At 37.8% G+C, this 27484-nt stretch overlaps 1 protein-coding gene across 1 annotated transcript in view; it reads right to left on the reverse strand.

Annotated features, from left to right (window-relative positions):
- Positions 1-19656: 19656 nt before the first annotated feature.
- The window catches only part of GRXCR1 (glutaredoxin and cysteine rich domain containing 1), a 39259-nt gene continuing 31431 nt past the window's right edge, over positions 19657-27484 (reverse strand). The window contains exons 4-5 of the mRNA XM_065634601.1: positions 22839-22904; positions 19657-19836 (exon numbers count right to left, since the gene is read on the reverse strand). Coding sequence (XP_065490673.1) covers positions 19657-19836; positions 22839-22904 — 246 coding nt within the window. The remainder of the gene's footprint in view (positions 19837-22838; positions 22905-27484) is intronic.

The following is a 27484-nucleotide window of genomic DNA, read 5'->3' on the forward strand; positions in this document are numbered from 1 at the left end:
GGCTACACTCCTGCTTCTTTGGGGATGTCCAAGAACACCTGGCAATGTTAACAATTCACATATACAGGCAGTACCAATGTCAGTTCTCATGTTAGTATGAGGTCCCTTTTCCCATTTGTAAGCCTCCAACTCTCACTGCTTATCAGAACAGAACAATTTTGTAAGTTAATATGTAATAAACTTTCTGTTTGGAGTTTTAGTAAGCTTTGAACCTCGACAGATAGAGGTGGATCATCAAAAAGAAAATGTCTTCTTTGCTGTTTATGTGAATTTTATGGAGAATTAGCAACTCTCCCTTATAACTTTCATTTTGAAGTGTTTGCACTTTTTGTGTGTGCACTGCCTTCTGTTTCACGGTGGACTCTTGCTCTAGGAATATCACAAAGACCAGGAACCATTCTGCTCTCTTAAGACCTCTGGATTCCGCAGATCAAGAAGTTGGTGCTATTCATATGCATTTTCAAGTCATCCAAACCTCCTCTTGATGTTGACTGTTAATAATCAGTCTTCAAATGCTGATCTTCACATCTCGTTTCCACATAATAAGTATGGATCTTGTGTAAATGGATAGCATTCTCTAAAACACTCCAGTCACTGAGCCCATCTTCTCTACCATGGGTGAATAAAGAGTCTCTTTGTGGTATCTTGGGCAACACATAAGATTTACGCGAAAATATATGCCAATGGCTGGACTAAATATGATGCAGCTGATACAAATGAGAACAATCATCTTCCTTCAGATCACCATTAGCAAGAAATTCAACTACCCATCTTGTCTTAGAGAAAGGTAGGAGAAAACTAGGAGACCTCCTCTAACAATAAGAGAAAGAACCTAAATTTTCCACTGTCAGATTTGTTCTTTAGCAGATGCAGTGTTCAACACATTTTTTTTGTGGAAGAGGTAGAGTACACAGACAGGCTTGCAAAGGGCAGAGCACCTCTTGTACCTTCCCTGAAAATTTTGAATAATTGAAAGGGTGCTGCATATGTGGAGTTGGCTGTAGTATAGCTGGTTTTGCTAGATATAAGGGGAGCAGGGGAATCCAGGGAAGAAAAGTAAGCAGGATCACCTAGGTGAGAGGTCTAAGGTCCTAAAGAGAGTGATCATAGAGCTGTACAGCTAAAGAAACAGTGTGTTTTGGAAATGGCTGGGGAGGATTTGAGTCAGATACAAAGCTATGTGCTGCCCAGCAAAAGGGAAAAAAAATCCTGACTGTGTCATTTTTAAAGAAAGCCTTAGAGTGCACTGGAGATGTAACACATTGTGAATATACAGAATAGCCTCTTTTTAATGTCTTGCTAGTATAAAGTGCTGGTGCTCTGGTTCAGTTAACTGAAAAAGACAACTTTTTGTTTTTCCTTGCATGCAGAAAACAAGAAAGTAGCAGCCCCAGGGAAAACTAGTGCATTCCTAGTTCTGCTTGCCGCAAGCAAAGCTTAGTTAGTTAATTGGGCTTCTGAGGACGAGAAACACACCAGCAGGAAATTACACTATGACAATCACATTGCAGGGACACAGTCAGCCCTGCAACATCTGTCTTTTCCTAAATTTTGCCAAAGCCAATTAAATTCCCTCATAACCAGCTGGTCCCAATGTGACCACACACTGACTCAGTCAATGCAAGCTGAGCTTTCCACGCCGGGGCAAGGCAGCTTCCGTTTCCACCTCGCTTGCACATCTTGTGTACTGCAGCCCCAGTCTTCCTCCCATGTATTTCCTTCACCAAAATGCTATTGTCTTCAGCGTAAGGCCAAAGTCTGTGTTTTAAAATGTGATCCAGATAACATAAGGTACACAGCCAAAACCACCTGGCTCTTCCTGTGTTGCAATCATGGTTGTCAAATCGATGGTTGGCATCCCCCAGTAAATCCTGGGCTGTAAGTTCTTTCCCAGTGCTCAGATCCCGCAAAGCCTTATTTTTCAAAGCAGTCCCTGGAATATGAACCCTCCTACTCATGAGAGCAAGGTTTGGAGTGACCCCAGCCCAAACAACACATCCTAAGAAATCTTTGTAGCTTTCTGCTGCTTAAGGTCACTTGCCCTTTGGCTTCCTGTCTTTTCAAAAGAATGTAAAAATCATTTCCAGAGGTGCTGCCTATCATTTTATTTCCTAGCAGACAGACTTATTGAGAACAGAGGGCAAAATAATATTGTATCATGATTTTGTTGTCTTTCTGCTCCTGCGTATCAATCTATCAATTAAGATCACACAGTAAAGAAAGTTTTATAGTACAGTAATTTTCATGAAAGTCATAGTCATACACTGATGAGTCTGTTGACGGAAATGTAAGTGAATTATAGCCTGGCAAGAGATGAAGCTATTAAAAGCAAAATGTCCTCTAAGTCATCCCTAAGGATCAGCAGGTTTTATACCTGATGGTTTTTCCTTACTTAAGGGTGTTTCAGTGGGAATTATAGGAACCCAATATGTCTTACAGCAATTTTTATCTCACATTTGAAGTGCTGTGCCTAGTGAGTGTGGGGTTAGGGGTTGGAGGAAGGAAAGAAAAGGAACACGAGAAACAACATAGTTTTGAAATTAGGAACTGAAGCAGCTTTTTTCTCCGTACAACACTAAAATCTTTACAAATCTCAAGCTGAGTAATTATTATTAAAACATTTATCTGATACGAATTTACCATCATTGCCAAACAAAAACTGTAATAGCAAGATTTGTTGTTACAGGGGAAAAATATAAATTACTGTAAGTTTTTTTATACCGTATGAGCACATTTTATTTTACCTTTTCAACTGCAGTTCATATAATCAGTAATCAACTTATTTCCGTGCTTTCTCTGTGTGACAAGAATTATTTTTTATGTTGAGACAGCTCTACCTTGATATCTTCCTACACGAACTCATCAACATCTTTATAATCTTGCCATCTCTTGCCAGAATGCAGAAATGCCCTGAAAAGATAATGTTTTGGTTTGGTTCTGTTTCAGAGCCAAGTCTGGAGGGAAAATAATGTCTGTCTTACTAAACCATGATCAGTCTTGCTTATTGAACTTTTGAGAGGTGCTGGAAGACCTCAGAAAAATGATAAGCTCGTATAAAAATAATATTATTTGTAAATATTCCTGTTATTTATTGCATTTTCCCAAATAAATGTGTTTCACAGAAAGCATAAGTTATGATTCAGTGTCCTAAAAAGCAAGGCACTCTAAACAAAGGCATGATGAATAGTTGATGATGCATATCAAAGCATGAAAGGGAAGGCTTAAAGAGGCCCATATGACTGGTTATGGTTCAAATATTATTGTTTATATATGTGTGTATAAATACAGATCCTATATCTATAGTATGTACATTGTATATATATACATGTATGTGTATAATTAACATGCTCATGACCTACTTAAGATATTTTGAGGCATGGTTTCATTTCAGAAGAGGTTATCTGCATATATTTACAGTGGTCCGAACAGTATGGATCCACATTTAAGTTTTCAAACCTGTTTATATCATCTAAATAATCACAAGCATTTTTAAAATGTATTTTAATTTATTTTGGCTACCTTAAATGCAATAGTGTTTGCATGGGTCATAAGAGAAAATATCACACCAATAATCTTTTTGATCTTTCCTCTGGGCTGGAAAAGACTGACTTGCTGAAAAGATGGTTTCTTTGAAGAAGATTCTTTTAAGCCATGGTTTAGAGACATTGGAGCAAAATAAGTGGCTCTCTCTTGTGTTAGTTCTTTATTTGTCTTTTTAATCTCACTCCAGGATGCCTCTCTTCCTGTGGTGTAAACACTTGTGAACAAAGGTCCTCAGCTTCTGCTGATGCTCACTAGACATCTCCTTGTCTACCAGGAGCGTGGTCTGGATTGTCTCTGTGCAATATATTTCTATGAAAAAGAACAGCCCTTTTCCACAGGCAACTAATTATTCTCATGACAACGTAAACCCACTGTTCCAGAGCTGGAGGCTTTGTCCTCCATTTTTAACCTTATGCTGTCCTGAAGATTTTGGGAACTGTAGTGATTCTGTTTCTTATTCAAACAGAAATTGTTTCTCTCATGCTACTGTGCTTTTTTCTTATGATCCATTTTTAATCAAAGTGACACAAGCTTTGTGAGCAACAGACTAGGGAAACAGGGAGTTGTGCTGCCAGCAGAGAAAGCAGCAGGCAAGTAAACAGATCTTTCCTTCTTACACCATGGTGCACAGCATCAAGAAGCAAGAGCAGCTCTGGGAAAAGTAATGACACTTTTGCCATTGTGATAAAAGAGAGCTTGAGGCTGAGCTTGCAGAGCTGCATTGCTTTGGACAGCAACAACTGTGACAGCTGAAAACACTCCCTAACAACCAGCAAGTTCAGCCAGCTTCTTGGTTGTTGGAGTTTTTTTGTGGTTTGTTTTTGTCTGTTTGTTTGTTTGTTTGGGGGGAGGTGGTTGGTTGGTTGGTTGTTTTGTTTTTGTTGTTCTTGTGCATTTTTCATTATCAGAAAAGGCAAGAATATGACAAAAGTGTATTGTAACACTGTGTAATGACACATCCATGGTATCACTAGTTGTCTCAGTGTGACTACAAATTTTGCCCAGCGTGAACAACGTGGTCATTAAGGAGCTTCCTAACTGTTTTGAATTTTTTCTGGTATCTTGTAAAACTGCTGACAATAAAATGCTTTCAGGACAAAAGTTCACTGATAATATCCAGCAAATCACACAGGAACTTCTATCTACTCTGCTGGGTTCTCATTTACAATGATATTAGGAAGAACATTTTTCTCTGCTGCACTCCAGATGCTGTTTCCATCTTTTTCATTAAAGCTGTGATATCAATCTTTTCTAGCATATTGTTGGTGATATTTCTTCTAATCTCTGTGGTTCATTGCCAATATTACAAACAGTGTGCTTCATACTTCCAGAAAGAGCCGTCATCATGATGTGAAATTTCAGAGTACAAACCATACATAGCAGATTTTGGCTGTAACTCCACCTATACATGACTGCAACCTTTCTCAGGGTGGAACAGCAACCACACAGCACTCATAAGGAATGCTGCAGACCTAAAGGAGGCAGTAGGCTCCACACTGCCACAGGCAGGTTTTTTTCCTGTCTTTTTCTCACCTTCATCATGATTCAGTTCAGTGGTAAGAAAGAAAAGGAAAGCAGTGAGCTCTCTTGCATTCTCAAACAAGACCTCTTCTAGGAGGTGCCTCAAGAGGTCCTTCAAGAGAAACTCAAGCTAAAGGCACTCAGCAGCTCTGCCATTCAGCCTGGATTTGTCAAACAAGACTAAAGAAGTGATAAGGCAATAGCAGCCTGTGCTCTGGGTGTTTGGAGTGTCTTCGATTTTTTTATTATTATTTTTAACTTTCTTCAAGCTTGTTAACTAATGCAGTGTGTTGCAAAGTCTCATTTTAATTCTGAAAAGAAATCTGATCTTTTGGAATTAATGGCAGAATATATGTGCATGCTCTCAGTTTTCCTGTGAGCAGCCAGTCTCTTGTATTCCCCTACTAATAATTTCCTATCTATTTGTACATTATTATTCTTCTAGTTAGGAAGAAGTAGACTTTACTTTTAAAATCTGATTCTTTCACACTTTTTCAAGGATATAGCATTATAGACAAATTATTTGTCTTCCTTCCCTATTTGGTACCATCTTCTCTCTGAGGATGGAAAACTAGCCAGATCCCCAGTATATTCTAAAACGTCCTTGTTGACTATAACGAGTGTGTGTCAAAGTTGTCAAAGTACCTTCCAGGCTGAGACCAGCGTCAGCATTTTTTTTTTGACAGTCAATATTTTATTTACCTCCCACAAAGATCATGAGTTGCTGAGATAATAGTTCCAATGTGTGTCATATTGCAGAGGCTACATCGTTCCCTTGTGTCAAATTTCAGATTGATATATTCGGTAACATAATAGGCCAGGGCCTGTTGTCAGGACAGATACTATGGGCACATGTGACATTAGGTGCAGAAAATATTTTCTTTCAAGAAAAATATATATATTTGGGGCCAAGTGATATTAAGAAATATTTCTACACCTTTGGCATCTGAGCTATTGCACTGGGTCACCAGGAACACTCACAAAGGAGATTTCTTCCACCACATCATTAAAATTCAGCCAACTCATCTAACTGATCTCTTGTGATATATGATATGCACTTAAGTCATGAGGGTAGAGCAGCTTAAATTAGAGTGAGTAAACTCCTGAAGGAAGAGAGGTATGTTAACAGTCTGAATCTACTTTTCAGCAGCAACCTAAAATCCAAAGGAAACCAACATCTCATTCAAATCAGGGATGGTTTTTCTGCCTGTTCAGTCCTGCTCACCATACATCTCATTTACAATGATCTTCATTTACATCATTTATATAGATCTATCATTAAGCAGGGTTAGAGAGAAGCAGTGACATCTCTTGACTGTTCTTTGTTGCTCAAAGGTACTTTCCCTAGAACTAAATAACCCTTCCTCCCCTCCAATACTATCTTTAGGATTGCTCTAAAAGCCCTCCAACATCCTTTTTACTGTGTCACAATTTCTGTTGCATTCAATCAGGGAGACATGTCCCCTTTGCATGATCACTATGCGTGCTCTGCCATTTTCCAGCAATATTTTTCAGGATTTCATGACCTTTCACAACGAAGTAAAAATAGAACCACAAATTACTATCTCCAGATCAAATAACTTTTAACACATGTAGGCAACATTTCTACCCAGTCTCTGTCTTATCTACAGCTACTACTGTGTACGGTCAAAAATGCTTTTTAAAAAGAAGTTAGTACTACTAAAATCTATCCTAAAAATGCTTTTATGAGTTCAATTGTTGTAGAGGAGCTCCTTTGGTAATACAAAGGAGATTTTGCAGCAGAAGGTACAGTGCTAAAAACCCTAAACTCACTAGAAGCTGCAAAAAGACCACGTGGCATCAGTAAAGGAAACTACATCATTATGTGTAATTATTTTTCACACTGCAGGTCACACAGTTTCACTGTCTACTCTGGTTTACCTGACAGACTACTTCTGGATTAGGGCTATTCTGTGCAGTCCTTTTGCTCCCCAGAAATAAAATCTATGCATAAGTTATAAGAAGAAAGCGCATGCCTTTTAGCGTAGCTATTATGAATTTTTTCGTACTGAATGGTGGAATGTTCCAAGTAGCAACAAGAGACCACAGTGTCATGAGAGATCTGTCTGACTTCTTTAGTGAAGTTACACATCAGCACTACTTAAATACCATTTTTGAGATTGCTATCAGTTTCACTGTGCATTTAATATTATCTTTGACTTCCTACTCAGACAGTAATTTCCATTTGTTATAAGGGTCAGATAAATTTAATTTTTCCTGCTATTAAAAAAAAATAATAATGGAAGGAAAAAAACTCTCCTCACACTAGGAGACTGTGATTCCAATAATGCTTTGTACTAAAATACCTTTTCACTGTTTCTAATCATTAGGAATTTAACTGTTGCATAATATAACTTTTATACAGGGCACGTGAATTTTGCTTATTTCATTATCTTAGCTGGATTACTGACACAGTAGAAATTAGAGATGAATCAAGGATATCTAAAAGGAACCAGCCAGAAAGGCAAGGGATAAGATTTAACTCTCATAGTCTACTTCATGGGGGAATCTCCAGAGCAACAAGATGAGCAGTTGCCTGCCAGAATACAAAAATGTCCATCAAACAACAAATTAAACATGATCTTAAAACCCCATGTAATTCTCTAGCCAAGGAATAATGGGTCTGTGTGAATTTTTTTTCCCCTGGGTCAGTCCAGCAAGGTAGCTGTTTCTTTTTATTTTCTTTGAAGAAGTGAAAATGCAGATCTCTGTGAACAACTCAGGGTTCTTTGGTATAGAGGAAATGGCAAATTTCCACAATAGAAAAAAAGTTAGGAGTCACAGTAAAATGTAGCGAAGAGCCTTCTACAGCTGCAGAGAGATTATGCCTCTGAGAACACACTGGAAGAGAAAAGAGTTTGCAAATTCTCTTTGTCCTTGAGATGAGATAAATATGGGTAAAAGTGGTGAAGAATCTGTCCTTTGTGCAATAACTTAAAGGCTATAAAGCACCCTGCCAAATATATGGGAAATGTTTGAAACAGCATGATTTTAGGACAATAATTTATTGGTTCTTCCAAATTTGCCTTGGATGTTGCAAAAAAGGTAAAATTGAATGACTGCTGCAAGCATATGCATTTGCGGAGGAATTTTTATTTGTGGTTATTTTAAAGATATTGACTGAATGCACAGCTTCTGCCTGTTATGGTCAAGAACTCTTTCCTGTTAAAATTTTACTTGATATGCTAAATTTCACTAATTTAAGTGCTGAATTGTTATAATCTTTCTCATGTGTAAAACTTGAAATTAAGACCATTGTTAGGCGGAGTGTTATTGGAGAGCACTAGAGGTGCGTAAGTGGCTGAACATGGGACCTTGTAGGAAGGGTTGTCCTACAAGCTCTGTGAATGCATATGGTCCAGGATAAATCCCCCTGACTGTGCCTGCTGAATTCAAGCACTGCAAGTATACAAGTTTTCCAGTTTACCTCCTTGCTTTTTGAGAGAAAAAGAGGAGATAATCAATTCAATTGCAATGGAGACTGAGTGGTCTGTGAAACACCTTATGAAGACAAACTTGTAATTTAAAATTCACAGCTCTACTGGACACCAAAACTATCAAGTCAAAAGTAATATTGTTTTCATGCTACATTACATGACATTTTCCCTTGTTCCTGTCTGTCTAGAGCAGGCTATGTACTACTTGTCTTTCTCCCCTGAGAGATAAACTACCTTTACCATCCTACCCTTTCCTATTTCCACTCCTTCACATGTGTTCATTACACTAAGGCTATACTGACAACACGTGTGTGTCAGACATATGAAAAGCTATGTCTTAGAGGGCAGTCTCCACACCTGCATGGCGTCACATTTTCAGACCACTGTTAGGACAGATCTTGCATCTGATGTTGAGGACAGCTTTGGAGAAATCCCCAAAAGTCAGGCTGGACATGCGCATAATCTTCTGCCGTGTGCATCTTTACTGAACAGAATGTGAGAAGGTTCTCAGCATCTTTCAATAAGTAGACCAGTCACTAAAAATCAGCAGTCCCTGAGCATCTTTTAGCATAGGAGAACAAAAGAATAAGAAAATCTGAGTTTTATCCAGCTGCTCTACTGGGATCTGGGGTCTGAAGTAGAGGAATTTTCCTGGAGCAGGACTCAGAGAAGAACATAACTGTTATTTGAATAAAATTAAAGATATAGATGTATACACACATGTCTATAGAGGTATGAATACTAGAATATATATGAATACTATATGACCTAAATTACTAGAATTAATTTATCTGCACTCACTATGCTAGGGATCGTTTAGGTACTAGAATATCTTAAACAAATTCACCTTAGCTTTTTTCACACTGAACTATACTGACAGAGTAGACTTCTCTCTCCAGAATATAATGTCATTATTAGACATTTGTTAATTACTAAATATAAACACTGCTACAGATTAACTGTATATTTTGTATAGACAATGTTATTCTACACAGTTTTTCTGAAATGAAGTTGTTACTGAGAAAATGTAACTGAAGACATTGAGTCTCTCATTCTAAACAGAACGCTTAAGATAGTTTTAAAATTTACTTCATATTTTTAGGTGTGAACATAAATGTTTGTATCTTATTTGAAATACTTTGTATTAGCTGTAGGTATATTAACTGTACTGTATACACACCAGTAAGAATTTCTAAGCTTAAAAACAGATCATATAGAGTAAAATGGTAAAAGAAGAAATTATTTCAAAACTGTAACAAAAAGTCATAGTAATCATGTTTAGGTTGAGTAACATGACAGGTAGTTAAGTTTATTTTGTGAAACACAGAAGCATTTTCTAAGATCTGATGTGTTTTCCTAGTTTTGGCACAGATTTTGGTCAAGTCGTGAAGCCGTATTAGGAGTGGTAGCCAGATTTGCTACAGCATCCAAGGCACTCACTGGCTGCATCATCCCGCAAGCAGGCTGGAGAAGTCATGGTTGAACGTGAAGCAGAACACAGAATCCAAAGCCTCTGCTGAACTGCTGCAGTCTCTCATCATGTCTCATGCAGGACTGAAAGTGCTAATGCAGAATGTGAACTGGTCTGGTCCAGTAGAGTCTAGAGAGAGTTGTAAGTATTGTGCCAAGAAAGGGTTCTTCCAAACACAGCTTTGGGCCCACCTCCGAGAATTTTGCAACAAAAGTAAGTATGCCACATGGCACATTGAGATTAGCAAAGCAAATTGCTGAGGACAATGGGACAAGGGTTTGTATTATTCAGAAACAAAGGAAGGAAAATGGGGCTTTATTATCCGAAGCTTTGGTTTAACTATGAGGCTTTTTAGCCAATAGCTGATGTCACTTGCAGTAAATAATACTTCTGTTTTTTTCATAATCTCTCTTCAAATGAAAGAAAACATTCTGAACAGATTGCACACATATCAAGCTCTAGAACAAAAGTGAATAAGAGTAGAAAGGTAAAATGTAGTTAGTTAATAATCTTAACTTGATTGATTTAATTTAATTGCAAAATATATAAATTTTTTCATCCATAAAGGGTGGTTGTTATTTTTTCTTCTAGTAGACAAAGTATCCAGCTAATGCACATGTCATCATTAAGGTCTTTCTCTTGCTACTAAGGCAATAACAGTCCTCCATGGATAAGACATTTTCTACTATCTGGTCAACAGAAAAAAACACTTAAAAATTCTTATATCTCTCTGTGAAATGACAAAATATTTGCAGCCAGTTTCAATTGCAGCTTACAGGAGAAAAAGGTATCACTAAGCACAAATTCACCAAGCCGAAAAAGTTTTCCAAAAACTTGTGAGAACTTCTCTTAGTATGAAACACAAACCCTTGCTTCTGCAGGCATTATCTGATCGTTCTGAGCTATCGTGTAAAAAACCACTCAGAATGTAAAGACTTCTGAAAAAAAACCCAGTATTATAGTAAGTCAAAGCATTGAATACTAATAAAGATAATAAAATGTTACTAAGCTTGCTACCAGCATGTCACTCTTGACATCTGTCTCTAATAAACAGTGATGACATAGTGAATCTCCTGCTCAGTATTAGGTAGTAAATTTATGACAGAAAGCTCAAGTTTTCAATTTACTTCACAACATACTTGATTTTTATACACAGTCAGACTTCAAAAGTTAGAATAGGCATGTCATAGCTTTATCTATTTAATTATTTCTAGGTATCTAATAACATCAGCTGAGGAAGGAAAGAAGAAAAGTCAGAAAATATAATTTTTTTCAGATATAAACCTTTTGGAAAAACTTCATACTTAAAAAAAAAAGGTGGAGGAGGAATATTTCAAAGAATTATTTTTAGGGGGAAAAGACAGTGTATTCAAGTTTCTGCCTGATAACATCTACATGAACCAGGGATGTTAATTCAGAATTGCTGTGCTGATCTGAAAGATATTCACTACTTTGGAAATATGCTGTTTCTCTGCAGGTGGTCATTAGATGAAGACAGTTGGTTACAGGAGGTTAATAGCCCCACCCAAGGTGGCTGTCAGGAGGAGTAGAGGACAAAGGCTGAGGATTTAGGAGAACAGGGTGGAATAAACTACCTCTATCAAGCAAGACAGATAAACTGTTTGAGGGAGAGAAGATGAAATGAGTGAATCTGGGATCAAATTCTAAAACCAGGCTATGGTATAGCAAGGTATTCTGGACCATAAGTTATAATGCAGCAAAGACAGATGGTAGAAAAGCTCCAAGATAGGACAATAGGATTTGTGGCTAGGCCCCGAGGCTATAAATCCTACAATAAGTAGATATACCAAGTTGGCTGAAGGTAGGCGTAAAGTGCGACATGACATATTTGGCATTATTGAGCATCAGGTGCTCCACAAGAAGTATAGGCTGCAATAAGAAAGACTTATTGCCATCATAGACCTGATAAAGTAGTGGAGAATAAATGCGGAAAAATATTATAGGTTTTTTGGAACCATATTGCCCATGAAGTATGTCCTGGAAGATCAGAAATGGTGGCTATAAAAAGAGGAGAGGATTTGATTGTTAAATATTCTTTGATATAGGTTGTGAACATTTGACTGAGAATGTGAGAAAAGACTAACAAATTTAGGATCATTGTGTCCCAAGCTGGCAAAAGAATGTGGGACATGGAAAAAGGCACAGCAGCACCAGTCAGTGCTATCTGCACTGCCAGGGGTATTGCAAGAATATGACATCAAACAGCAAGAAGCCCTGTCATGAAACTCTGCATCCTGACCAAAGCTCACTAATGGTTGTCTCTAAAACACTGTGGAAGAAGATTATGGACTAAACTTTCTAATACATTTGTCCATTAACTGTGCTTTAGTTATTCTTGCTACTCCTGAGATCCTAACTGATGGAGGCAATAATAATGATAATAGTATTCCATATACGTTTAAAATACAGTTCTGTTGTTTGATAGTATTCTAGTAAATTTTATTCAGTGTTGTGCTGAAAAAAAAACTTATCAGTATCAACTCTTGCCATCAAGCTGTAACAAGAGACAACATGATTCTCCTGTAATACTATAAGCAATGATTGTAATATCTCAAATATATGAGTAATGATGTCTTTATTTTTGTGCTTACATTAACAAAAAAACACAAGTTTTTACTGGGTTCTTTAATTTTGCAGACTGAGCTATCGATCTTACATCCCGTCTGTCTGATTAGATCCCTGAGGCAGTGTAAATTACTCCTTGCCAGTGCAGCTCTATTGATGCATCAGGTTTAAGATAAATACGTCATGCCACAAGTCTGGTGACTTTTTGCTGGAGTACATTGCCTCTGTCCTACTGTGTGCTATTCCCACTTGTCAGATGATGAGGAAAATTAATGTGCAAATGAACTTTGGGGGTGAAACGGAGTCTAGATATTCTTCAAAGTCTCAGACATTGTCCCAAACCAGGGGCAAAGCTCCAAGTGGAAATAGTATAAAGACAGTACTGGGAGCTACCTCAGAGAGTACTCAGATTTAGATGATGCTTTGTAGATTTGTCACCCTCACTCATGTACAATTTACCTGAGTTGAGATCAGAAAATTATTTTTCCCATATGTGACAGACAAGAATGCATCCATCAGATCTAATTCTAGAAAGTAAAATAGCAACTTTTAAGTGGTAATTTCATGAGTGTTCAAATTTAAATTATGACTTTGATGATTTGTATTGATCGTTATTTGTCTATTTTGAACAGATCTTGATCAATAATAAAAACACCAACCTGTAGCAAGCCTTTCTGACTGGTCATATAATCCTTGCTTGTTTTGTGTAGTCACAACATTTTTTTTTCTCCAGATCAAAATATAACTCTCTGTAAGCTACCACAGGACATTACTCCACAGTATATTTCTTTTATATACTTTCAAATTTCAGTTCACTAAAGGATAACGATTTTTGTTGTACTTAATGTCTGACTTCTGTTTTTTTTTTTCTTTCAAATAAACCTTTGTTTTCAATAAGATGATCCTTTCATCAGTGGAAAAAATACGAAGCCTCAAAGAGAGACAGGCAGTATATGTCTTATTGCAGTATGGCTTTTCTTGAGTGGAAAACTTAATGGATTTCATAAATCTTTTAACTCATTTGAAACCAATTTTTCAAAGTAGAGCTGATTAGCTAGAAGAAGCTTAAACTGCAAGGTTTTTCACAGACATTCCTTTCTAATACAATTAGTTTCTGATTCATCATCCCTAAGCAAATTAATGCAAGAAGAAAGAAAAATAGGATTAAACATAAAAATTTATTTCTACCAGCTTTTAATTTTCAAATTATTGTTGGATTAAAATATCCTTTACTATCATCTCTAAATTATTTAAAGTAAGCTAACAAATCTAAATTCTTCTCCATACTAAATTATTTAGGTCATAAATGTTTCCTGTTGAATGTTTTTGTGGTCAAATAATGTATCTCAGGCTAAGAGAATAAAATTAATTTTAATATAATAATAGAAAGGCAATAGTTAGGAAACTACCTGAAGTGTCTTTCGTTATGTATCTACTTAGGAAAATTGTAAAACTCAGCTCAGTAAATTTCTTTTTTTTTCATTAATAAAAAACCAAAACTCTCTAGAATTTTGTGTTATTTTTTTCACGCGAAGTAACACTGAAATCAAAAGTAGCAAGTTTTCTTCCAGTACATGTTTACTTACAGTAGAATTAACTTCTCTTGTTTCAAGACTTATCAGGTTCTTTTCATTCGTAATTATGAGTTCCCAGGTGTGGCAAATTAACTCATACAGTGAGTGAGTGAGTGAGTGAGTGAGTGAGTGAGTGAGTGAGTGAGTGAGTGAGTGAGTGAGTGAACGAACAACCTGGAGAATTTCAAGACACACCACATTCTTGTTTTAAAAGAGACATTGATACTATACACTACCTAGCATTAATTCAGTAACTGTCTTTCACAGTACTTCACTTGTAAAGGGAAGATGGTCTAGATCAAATCAAACAAGTATTTATATTACTAGAACAATTCTCATTGATTTGAGAGGACTTTGTTTGAGACCAGCAAACGTTAAAGTTGGGTATGGAGGTTAGTAAGCTCTATGTTTTATATACTTTTTAGATATTAATTAAAAGGCAAAGCTTGTTTATGCAACATTGCCTGCAGAAACTCTCATTATTCCAAACAGTTATAAAATATTTTATTAAGGTAGGCTGCTGAAGCTAAGGTAGTCTATCCGTTTGTAGGTATCTTTAGAAATACTACAGCAAGGAAATAACTAGAGATTGAATGGAAATCAACTCACAGGTTCACTATTTCTTATTAAAAATGGCTAGATTTTTCCCCCAGTGAAAGAAGACACATTGATGTGTTAAAAAAGTAAGCTGCTCCCCAACAGAGTAAAACCCAAAATGTTTATTAAATAATGTAAGATTAAATAAAATTCATAATTCCTAGGCTCTTAAACAGTGCAGGTAAGAAATGTGTTCCTCTGAAATACTTCTGTGTTATTACAAAGAAAACTAAGACAATAAAAATTCGGCTTACAGTGGTCCTCTCTATTTAGAGTAACAAATTTACTTACAGTCTATTTTTACGAGCAGTAGAATCCTCTACAGAGTAGAAGACCTGTGTGTGCGTGGATTCCAGCCTGTAACTATGTAAAATGAAAGTACATGTAGGTTAGTCAATACGTGATCATCTGTCAAAATTTAAAAGTTGACTAGTTTCTTCAGTATTACACGGCTTCTTACTTGGAAAGAAGTTCCAAAGCTTTAAGGACATTCATCCCTTTCTTAAAATTCATCAGATGGATATTAATAAAAGGAAGAGAGGAAGAATGCTTTAGGTCAAAACTTGTGGAGAAAAACCTGCTATTGCAGCCTTGGAGCCAAACTTCAAGCAAGTAGGGAAGTATGAAAGAAACTCCTAATCACTGTCTGATTACTGAAAATTCACATACACAACTTCTCAGTGCACTTGTTCATCTCAGATGGGTCTGAAATCACAAGGGTGAATGTGTGTAGATGCTGAACAGGCATCCAACCTCTGCAGACAACTCATGCCAGATATTAATTCAGTCAGTTGCTAGTCCCTACTGCATTGGCATTTGATTTTGATTTATAAAATGCTCATGTACTTCCTTCTCTGCCTCACAATGGGCAGTTGTTTCTTCTACAGAAATTACCCAGAAAATGTTATCCATAACAGTCCAGTGGTTTGTGGTTTGCTCTGTTTTATTTTCCCCTCTGCTCTGAATGCTTTTTAAATTTCTTTTTAAATTTCTCTAGTTAGGCAGAGTTTGTTCAAAAGTTTCCTCCTTCAAAAGTGTCATGAAGGCACCAAAGCATGTGTATTCTGCAGGTCATTATATATTGCAACATCACATTTGTCTACCCAGTTAGTTAAAGTGATATATACAATATCTGGAGCAATAGTCAGAGAGTCTTTGTTGCTTATACCCAAAACAATACCTTTATTTGTCAGTCAGTATGAGCCTTTGCCATGGGAGGGCCTGTCTTTATCCATGAGGTTTCAAGTATCCAAGACCCTAGTTGGTCCTGGTGTGAGACCCAGTTCCCTGCAGCATTTCAGTTTCTACTTTTCAGAGTTTTTTCCATGAAAGTAACCCGTAGCTAGAGCCCATGAAAAAGGGAAATGAAAAATTAAATTTATAGAAAAGTCAGAGAATGAGTTGCATCATGTCATGTCCCAAGATGTGAATCCTGGTGAAGCCAAACCACCTGATGGCTGGAGCATATTAGTATGGGGGAATATGTAGCCCACTGAACAGCATGCTACCAGCTACAGGCCTGAGAATTCCAAACCATTCTCTTTCTCAGGATCAAAATTATTATTTTGCAAAGCAGACAGCCTAAGGATTACCTTGGTCTCTTTTACTTGCTCTCATATATATTAATATACTGAGCTGTCAGACAGAGAACATCTACTTGGATTGTTACCTCAGCATAGCAACGAGGGCCAGAAACAAATGGAGCAGAGCTTGATGCATGTAGAAATAGAAGATTTCCTGTACAAAGATGCAGCTGGATGAGTTTTATTTTTCATATCAGAGGAGATCAGTGCTAACTCCTTGGAAGTAAAGATGCAATGCTGATGGAGATCAGAACAGAGCTGCATCCCTTGTCTGTTCTCAGGCTGGCTTAGAAGTTGTATTACTAGCTGCCTGATACATCTCTTATATGAGAAAGCATCATATCCCTGAACTGGCTCCCGAGTTTGCCTTAGTAAAGTTGTCATTCTGTCACCTTCAGTGCTCCTAAGTTGGCTGGAGAGAGTTGAGAAGCCAGACCCAAAACTCTGGCAAAGACGATAAATAATGAGGTAAAAACATGTTCTTGGGAAAAAAAAAAAAAAAAGGTTTTGATTTTGTTTCTCGTGCAGGTTGCGACAAGGAAAATATAGCTGAAGAGAAAAAGCTGATAATTCAGTTGATGACAGAGGGAAAATCGAACTCTTCTAGTACTGGAAATTTGTCATACATTCTTGAAAAATATATAGTGCCTGAAGAATGTTTTATTTGTGAGCATTATGTGTCCTGTGTTTTATTTTATTATCTTCTAGGCTCACATAAACACCATTTGAAAAATTATTCTACAAAATGTGACCTTTTTCTTTCATAATTTCCCTTCTAAAAAGTAAACTAAGGATGTTTTGCCACACCTTTTCTTGTAGGAGTTATGTGGCTCTGTTAGAAGGGTAGTGCCTGGACTGAAACAGTCTCTCTGGGTTTCTTGCATGGCCACAGAAATAAATCAGGAAAGAAACTGGATTTAGTGTTGTCTCACTCTGAAGAGAAGTCATTTTCTGATTGAGAGGTGGGAAAACCAGCTTCAAACCCTTATTCCGCATCACTGAAAATGTTTAACTTACTTTGACGAGTTATAGTAATTTGACCACACAGTGCTTCAGTGGAAGGATAGTGATATGGACTATTTCATCATGAGAAATGTCTTTTGAGGGGTGAAGACTGGGGAATTACAGTATCACAAATACACTGGCACTTTTTTCAATAGTAATTTCCATCAAGGGCAAGTTTGCTCATGCCATCTTAAGTGTGGTATTCACTACTGCGAATGTGTTCACCCCCTAGATCCATAGCATATTAACAACCAAAAAAGTAAGTTTCCATGCATCAGAAATGATTACATTCTAAGCATCAGTATTCTACTTTATGCTACATTTCATTCCCTGTCATACCAACATGGACTGCAATATTAGCCAGAAATGGAGGATACATTAAAATGGTATTAAAATAAAAAAGGGAACTGTATTTTTTTTCTTTTCTTCATACTCATGCAGGAATAAGTTAGGCATATCTGCAATGCAGAGTTTTATAGCTGAGATGCTGCTGAGTGTTGTGGATGGCCTCTGTAGAAAATTTAATGTCTCTCATGTTATGCAGAAGATCCAGACGCTCCCTCTGAGCCTCACTTTAGCAGCTGTAGGAGCAGCAGGACCTTACAAGCACGTTTGAGCCTGCACATTCAATATCCCATAGAATATGCATAAGTCCTTTAAATTCAAATGTTCAGAAAGAGAAGTTAGCCCAACTTGTCCAACTTTTCAGCACCAACTACCACCTCTAGATATAGCAAGTGGAATGGAGGTGGAGGAAAGGTTGTTTTCTGTTGATTCAAGTAAGGGAAATGAGTTATCAGGAAACACAAATATTATCAGAAGCAGCTTTTTCACAAGCTATGCTCTGTGCAGCTGTAGCTATCCTGCTCTTTAGCATAGCTGTGCTGTGCCTAGAATGATGTGAAGGAAAGCTGAGTTTCCAATCACAGACAAATTAAGCAAGGTTATATGGGGAAGAGGGAAGGGAAATGGGGTCCCCCACCAGAGTAAGCAGCCTCTAGTAAAGCTGCGCTTACACAAACCCCAGTCAGCTCAGTTTTACAAGGAATGAGGCAGAGTAAAAATGGACATGGATTAACATTTGTTAAAGTAGATCAGGTGGGATGCAATGCCTACCATGCAAGCCTTTTCTAGCCACTACCTGTGTCAACAAGCTGCTAAACCTCTGTATTGCTCGTGCCAGTACAGACACACAGCATGAACAGGAGAAAGATGTGCAATGTCAATGTAAGAATGTCAATATCAGAAGGTGGTGATCCACAAAAGTACTCTGTTAAAAAGTACTCTGTTGGAGTGCATGAATGCTAATACACCTCCAAACTGAAATATGTTCAATATGGAGAGCCCAGAGTTCAGTCAGACTAATCACTGTGCTCGTGTTGGGGAAACCTACCGAATATGACAAAGGTATATACAGTGCTGGAGTTGTCTGGGCATAGACCAGTGGCCCTCCTGGAGAGAAGAGCTGCCCTAAAAGACTCACACCAGGCTAGCTGTCAAACCACAGCAGTTACTAAGATGAAAAAGTAGAAATTTCATCCTCAATTATGTTCTTTCTTGATCACTATAAGACCTATTGACATATGTAGGATCATAAAGCTCTGAGATAGAACAACGGTGTTTATCAATATCTACTATGTTAACTGTTTATGTAACTTTTTCTGACAACATTAATTTAGTACCAAATGCAAAGCAGTACTAAAAGAGAAAGCTGATTTAAAAGACTTTTAAGAAATATTTTGGTTGCCACTTAGAATTCAGACCATAATTTAGCCATGGAGACTTTTCAGGGAAGTACTGAGTAGAATGGTCTTGGGCTAGTCCACATCACAAAATACTTATTCTCACTGATCCTGAAAGCAGGAGCTACTCAATAATCTGAACGTTAAGTTTCACACAGAATCACAGAATCACAGAGTGTTAGAGACTGGAAGGGACCTCGAAAGATCATCTAGTTCAATCCCCCAGATCATCTAGTCCAATCATTTTGCTGTAATATGGAGGGCATGATTTAGAAACACATACTATTGCTGATGATACCCTATAGAAAAATGAAAAACTTCATATCCAAAAGGTTGACAATATTATAAGATTTGCAGACTACAAATGTCTCTATAAAGAATGTAGACAAATATATTTCAGAGTACACATTACAGGTTGTGACCTAAGTTTAAACAGCTCAAATGATCATACCAGCAGAAGTATACTACAAATGGATTTTTATTGACTGAATTGGATAAACAGGTTAATTTTAAAAAATCATATTACAAACTGGTGCAGTGCCATAAAATCGGTTTGTACATGTGGAGATGCCATTCTTAGCCTGCACAGCTCCTGCAGCGCTGTAGCCCATTCTCATTGCAAGCGGTACACTTCAGGGCTTTGAATGAGTCCGTAAAGCAGTTCCGAAACACAGACATCTTGCTCCCATGGCACGCTGAGCACGGCAGGAACCCAAAGCCCCCACAAGAGAGGCACTCGTGAGGATGCTGAACTCTCTGCTCAAAAAAGAAAGTGAGAAAGGCAAAAATGTTACCTCATCAACCACCATAAGCTCTAGGACAATAAGGGCTTCAGGACAGCTGAGAATGCACATTCTGATTCCCATCTTGAGCAATATCCACCCCCTCATCCCAAAGTATCCAGCTTGGGAGACCAGTACATCTCCCTTTTCCTTTGGTCAGATCTGCATGCAATGGTCAGAGAGGCTCACTGCAGATTCACCAGCCACATTATCCCTTAGCAGCCTGTGTTTATATTTGCCAAAACAGCTAGCTAAAGGAAAGCTTGCACACATTACTCTGGTGTAGTTTAGGTCTAGATCAATTCTAGGAGGTGTTGCAGTTGACTGAATCTAAACTCCGGGCAGTTTATGTTGATGTTATATTTTCTATGCTGTGTGTTAAGATATTATTGACTTTTAGCATTTGCATGCTCATGCTGTACATATTGCTCCTATTACAGTTAGACTTGATCATATAAAAAAGCAATTCATTGTTTCTGACAAGTAGTGCTTGAGGAACTAAGTGGTGTATTCATATTTATGGGTGTAGAATGCTAAAGCTTTAAGTATAAAGAAGCAAGATCATCAATATTCAACACTATACCTAGAGAAAATTGCTGCAAGTAAGGCTTAGGCTCCCCCAATTGTTCTAATTCCTGAATAAAACAATAATTTTACTCTATTTTGTATTGGATTAAAGACAACAGAAAACACAAGAAGATATTTCAAAGATGTTTTTAAGTTTCACTTGTTGAAAATGTTGCTACTTGGTTAATGATTGCCTTAAAGTTCTATATCAGAGAAATGAAAGGTACATCATGTTGGGTACCTACCACAGCATAGATATGTGACTTTAACATTGCACTGTTGAGTAAAGACTTTACAGATTTAGTTACAAAGGAAGAACAAAAATCCATATAGTTGCTGCTAGTATTAGACTGAGGAATTAAGCACCACTAAAAAATTAGTCACAAATTATTACCAGGGTGTACTAAAATATGTAAAGATAATGTAGTCCTTCCTGTATCTGTCTCAAGAAAACTGGAGACATTTGTGCAAAACCATTAATAATAGCATTTATCTGTTGACAACTCGAACATGCAAAAAAAAGGCTTTTTTGGTTTTTGTCCTGTAGCTCATAAACTTGCCATTCTTCCTTACTGGGCAAACATTTCTTCCTATTACTGTTAGCTCCTCCAGTGACAACGTTTAGAACTATTCAATGTAAAATTGGCATTCTTTTTATCTCAGGAGTGCCCACAGCTATCATAATTTATGATGGTGGTTTACTCCATCGACACTATTGCAAAAATCTCAAAATTATAAGAGAATAATATTTTTAATCTTTCCATTCATTATTGTTGGTTAGGCTTGTAAATAGCCATGTAGTTAAGGAAACTAATAAAAACCAAATGCAAAATTTCTTTATCTCAGTTCCTTGAACAACAATGGCTGTTTCCTTCTTGAGCAGATGACAGTTTGTGTAACCAGTTTTTGCATCTTCAGTACTGAAGAAGCCTGACTGCTCCTTGCAATTGTAGCAAAGCCATTTTTGCAATTAAAAAAAAAAAAAAAAGTGTTTGGAGTAGTGTTTGTGTTCAGTAAGCAGTTATCATAGTCTGCTGTCGTCCGGCATTGTTTTTCTTTTAGATATACTTTCTGTCCCAAGATTAGGACACACATTGGGCTAAGCGGTAATGTTGTAGGACCCCTCCCAAAGCAGGGTCTGGGGACATTTCATTCCAAAGTGATGAAAAACGTTAAGGAGCTGTATTAGCTAACTTTTCTAGTCAGACAACAAGGGTGCTGCCTGCTTTATTCGTATGCATACGTTTGTTTAATAACTTCCAGTTGGATATTCAGTGTGGTTCAATATGGCCAGCAGGTTCTTCTGCATTTTATACAGAAATACATACACTGAGTCATGAGGCAAGGGAAGCTTTGCTGAGTTAAGGAACAGGCCAGACAAATGCAGAAGGTACCACCTACACTGCAAAGGGATGAGGCGGTTCACATTTTACCAGATTGTGTTAAATCTACCTCCTGAATAAGGCAGAGATGAACAACCTTTGGGTTCAGCCTGATTGGAACTTCTGGAGGAGTTCAGGAGGGAGATTGGCTATAAGAAACCAACATGCTTCATGAAAAGAGATACTTGTTCTGTGATAAATTCAAAGATGTTTGGTATACAAAGACTTACCGAAAGCATGTTAGGAAAACATACACTGTAGTTTGGCTAAATGCAGGGAAAGAAAAACCTTGGGGCTAAATCAACTAGATGCAGCTTTATTTTGCTCTTTCATCGGTGTCTTTTACGAATATATTCTGGTTATCTATTTTCAATGTTGATGTTACATACTTCTGAAGTTTGTGTTATCTTAGTTTGGTTAGGGGTGATTTCAAAATAACAAGATAATTAATAGCAACACATTCCTTTTCTACAGACACAGCTCTTCATATAACCCTGAGAACTTGAACAGATAAGGCAAACTAACAGCTGCAGAAAGGCAAATTGGTGTAACTGGAAACTTCTGGTATTTGCCCAGATTTTGTAGATGTCCAGCTTGAGGTCTAACCAGAATCCAGAACTGCAGGTTCCAAGTGCGTTCACTGCAGTGCACAGAGAAGCAATGCAGCAGCCACACAAGAGACCTGACTCCTCCAGTGCATGGTGAAGGTTAAACACCAAAGAAGATGCCAAAAGTTATAGGAAAAGGAAAATGACTTGCATTTCCTGCTGTGGCAAAACCAAGAGAAAAAAGAGATGGACATTTTGGTTTGATGTTATTGACAATCATGTTTTCTTAAACTTAATGGGCTGTGATACCATGCTATAATTCATTCAAAAGGAAAGGAAAAAAACCAAAAACAACAAAAAACCCCCACTATTGGGATTATCAGTTTATAACAGAAGAAAAGGAACCGATTAAAAAAAAAGTTCTCAATTGCAAATACTCAATGTGTGTTCTGTATGATTATTTGCAGAAATACAATTACCTCAATTTTGGTTAAGAGATCCTGCAGTTCTCCAGATTCATTCATCAGCAAAATTTTCTCAGCACCCTATTAATAAGGAGGAGAAGAAAAAGTTCAGCCACTGCAGCATGAAAAAAGAGAGATGATTAGAAGATGTGGTCTTGAAAATTTAAACATGCTGAGTACAAATTTGACTCACATTAAGTATTTTGTAATTAGGTCAACCTCAGGAAAGCTAGAAGGACAAGGACAATCTAATTGCAGTTCTGATAGAAGTGTCTGAGGTTCATTACCAGGTGTCGTATTGCACTGCCTTTTTGTAAAAGATGACACAGCTTGGAAATTCTGATTGGACTCACTTTATTTTACATTATATGCTTCCTGACAGAATAAATAATATGTCTAGTTACTGTGTCAAAAATTACCATTATATAAATATACAACACATCAGAGAATGCAGCAAAATGAGAGGAGGAAATTGCATTTCAAATATTCTGGCAGCTGAGCACTGAATTAAGACATAATATGCCTAATCTATAACACAAGGAGAAAAAGGGTAATGAAAATACTGTAACAACATTAAAGTCAGACACAACAATGAATAACAATAATTTAGTCTGAGTACATTAGGTCTCTGAAGGGTTCTGTGATCTGAACTGAGGTGGTACTGAAGTGGTTTTTCTTTTTTCCTCCTGAAAGTAAATGCTAAGAAATTATTGCAGACAAAATGAAAATGTCAAAGATGATGTAAAACTTTTTTTTCCTTCTAATTAGAGGCCTACAATTGAATGCTTACACTTCACTTATATAGCCAAACTCACTGAATACTAAGTATTGCCAAACACTTAAAGACACTTTTAATCAGTAGATCACAAGAAACCAACAGAAGGTAAGGAAACTGAGGCACAGACGGAGGGAACTGCACAGCCCTTTCTCACTGCTAAGGGTGATTGGCTACACCTAGACCAGGTGGTGGGTTCATGCCACCGCGATGCCCCAGTTTGCTGGTCCCTGCATGCCCAGACTGTAAAATTTCACCTTTGGGTTCACTTCTGGCGTGAGCTGGGAGGTGTGGGGGGCCGCTGGCACAGGGCTGAGATGCCGGGGGACACTGAGACTGGCCATTACTTTGAGCTGCCCACAGTCAGGTAAAGGGGTTCTTAGCTCCAGCTCCCCATCAGTATCGCTCTCCTGGTTACTGGCAGGCACAGGAAGGGCTGATGGGGAGCACAGGGAACACATATTGGTCACTATTGTGCCTGTTAGTGCCCAACCGTTCATAGTGCCTCCCTGGGGACTCCAGAGGCTACAACTGTGTAGCCCAAAAGCCCACTAAGGGCCACGAAAACATTGCAAAACATTTTGTATACCACCCTACCAAGGTTAGTTTCCGTGTGCAAAGTCTTTTTGCTCTGGCTTTGTACAAAAAGAAAGCAGCCTTGACTCTGTGTTTGATGATATTCATTTCAGTTAAAAAGCAAAATATTAATATTTTAGTGGATGTGAATGCCACTTTTTCAGTGTACACTACTCTTACAGTGCTACACTTTCAAAGAGATTTTTTTTAGACAAGAATCTACAAGGTAATTAGTTGTGGTTAATTAGTCACAGAAGATGACAGGAGACAGATCAGCTAGCCTTACGTGTGGTGACTGCTATAGAAATCTGCTACAGATCATGAGCACAGAGTGTACCAGCTTTGACATATGCATTAGGGCTCTCTGTCCCCAGCAGAGCAGCTTTTAGCAGCCTGTTGGCCCCTTTCAAGCTTGCCCTCTAGTCTTTCTCTGCTTTCACACAGAACAGGCAACGGGAATGACTAGCACAACAAAGTGAGGGTTTGCCAAGGCGGCCCATGGAGTATTAGCTCAGGGCCTGAATACACTACAGGGGCTTAAGACAAAGCTTGCGCTGCCCATCTGATGCAGTGACATTATGGATTTGCAGCTTTATTGATGTCATTGCAGCACTGCAAGTTCCCTAAGCTAGACAAGCCCAAATTTGCCCTCATTTAGGGAAGGATCTCTTCTCTGTGGCAACAGTTGGCAAAGGCATTTCTGTGACTTCTGCTCCGTGTTACAGTGATGCTGTATGATAATGCTGACTGGCTTTTACAGCAGTATAATTAAAAGCCTGACAGGTTTTCTATTATAGATTCATATTGTAAAGGATTTATATTTCACATGACATTCAGTCAGCCACCTGTATTACTTTCAAAGTGGAAAGCCTAATTACTATGGGTTTAAAATTAAAAACCAAATGTCCAAATGACTATCAATATTTTTAAGTGTTTCAGCATGTCTTTTCTGATTACTGGCTGCCTCAAGTGATATTTGAGAAAAAGATACTTTGCAGAGGTTAACCTTCCCTTTGGATCTGTGAATCTTAACACACAGAGTCTATAATTAATAGAGTAATTAAAGCAGCTATTAAGTAAGTCCAATAGCTGCTTTCTGACCAGAAAGTGATGACTTTCTTTTTCTTCCTAGATTGTGCTCAGTCCGCAATTACCCACAAAAGGATGTGAAACATTTAAGAGTCTGTCCCTGCCAAGAGTCACATAAGGAGCACAAGGGACAGGGGCCATAATGTTTAGAGAAGCAGCAGGGAGAAGTGAGTTTTCACTTTTATTAACCAGTTAAATTTCAAAGCACCATCCTGTGAATCCTTTGTCTATTAACTTCAATTGCCCTCTACCATCGTGGAGGAGACCAGGGGCTGCGGTCAGGTCTTTTCCCTTCTTTTGGCAAGGAAATTCCACAGACTCGGCTAAATCACTCAACATGTTTTCTAGACCATTTTCATCCTTCAAAATATTTTCTCAATTTTCTCTTGAAAGTGTCCGGAAATTAGCATTGTATTTCAGGTGTTGTCCCATTAACTGCAGAACTAGGACAAATCCATGGTCTACCAAGTTTCCTACTGCTCCGACTCTGTCCTGTCACTAAATCAATCTGTTGCTCACCTGTTTTGTATGTAGCCCATTACCATTTTCACAATGTAATTCTTCATCAAGGAATACACATAGTTATATGGCTGTGCGTGTCTGCTAGAATACCTGCTGATTTTGGTAAGCAGCCTCTCTTCCCCACTCTTCCTTGTACACAGAGAAAAATTAGCTCACCGCTGAAACACCTCTCTTGTGGACACATTTGCTGTGCAGGTAAAGTGCATGCCTTATTTCTTCAGAAACAAACTTTTGCAAAGTTTACAGGTGAGAGCACTTGCTAAAGGCAGCAGAATGCAATCACACACCCCACCCCAGCTGGACCTGCCGTGTTTTTCACCACAGCTTAGCAAGGAGACAGGCTATATATACCCCATCTTTACCCAGAGCCCATATGCTCTTCAGCCTCTAACACTACACCTCCCACAAGGAGGGGCCCCTTGGCAGCAGACATGCATTGTTTGTGATCGAATGCCTGGAGAACTGCCCATAAACTGAGAAAACTGACACTGCAGTATAGTACCGGCACCAGAAATGTTGGATTTGATATGCAAAGAGCTATCAGATTAATTGAACCCCACTATTCCTGCAAAATGTAGGAAGCAAGTGGGAAAATGCTAGGTGACTCAATGCGACACTTACATCATAGTTTTACTGCCACAGAGCCACTCATATCCACCCCATCAAGTGAACTCCAGGAGAACATGTTTAACAAAACATAGAGACAATTGAGAGCTACCAATCATATATGGCCACTGGAAAGAAACAAAAAGGGAACTATTACTACTTGTATTACAAAAAATATGTTACACAGATATTTTCTAAAAGTCAGTTACAAAAAGGCCTCATCATTCTTAGGAAAAAATCATAACCAATGAGTCAAATAAAATACTTTTACTGTAAATCTCATTTACAGCTGGGAAAAGTAAATAAGAAACAGTTTCTTCAGAAAAAAAATAAATTCACATATTTGAAAAAGATACAAGTAGGTTTATCTGGCTGGTGAATACTGAACTCAGTCTCATATTTAAAGTGAAAAATAAAATAAATGTATTTTAAAACTATTATGCAGTGAGCTTACATGTTTACTAAAGATGACTCTATTTGCCTTTTTTTATGTGCATCCCTTTCTAGCAGAGCGGGTCTTTATATAGCATAAACCTCTAACAGTCCTGAATACCATTGTAAAAGCGCAAATGAATGCTCTATCTTTTTTTTTTTTTTTTTTCTGTCTTGCTTTCTGGTTTTTGGAAGTAATTTTTTATTCTGCTTCAGCATCCCAGCAGATGGCATAATTCCATTTCAGATGGAGACAGCCTCAGGTGAAAAGGAGGGATTAGATCAGCTGGTAAAAAGCATGCTGCAGAAAGAACCTGTAATTTCCTGAAAGACTGATATTTAGACAGTGTGTGTCAAGAAATATAATGATTTGATCCTGAAAAAAATGAGAAGATTAAAAATCTGCTGCATTGCAGCATGCAGGACTTTGCTTGACAGGGGTTAAATATAATTTTTCTATTGCTTCTGCCCAAGTGGCATGTTTGTTTTATTCCCCCTGTGCAGGCAATGATAAATTCCCCAACACTGTGAAGATTTATCCACAGAGCCCATGGTGCTTTAACAACCTTGTCTGTGCTTCTGAATGGCTCAGATATCATATACTCTATCAGATGCATATGTGCTGGGTTCTGCTGGTTTTCTTACATTTATCTCATTAAAA

Source organism: Caloenas nicobarica, chromosome 4, assembly GCF_036013445.1.
Source record: "Caloenas nicobarica isolate bCalNic1 chromosome 4, bCalNic1.hap1, whole genome shotgun sequence".
Classification (NCBI taxonomy): Eukaryota; Metazoa; Chordata; class Aves; order Columbiformes; family Columbidae; genus Caloenas; species Caloenas nicobarica.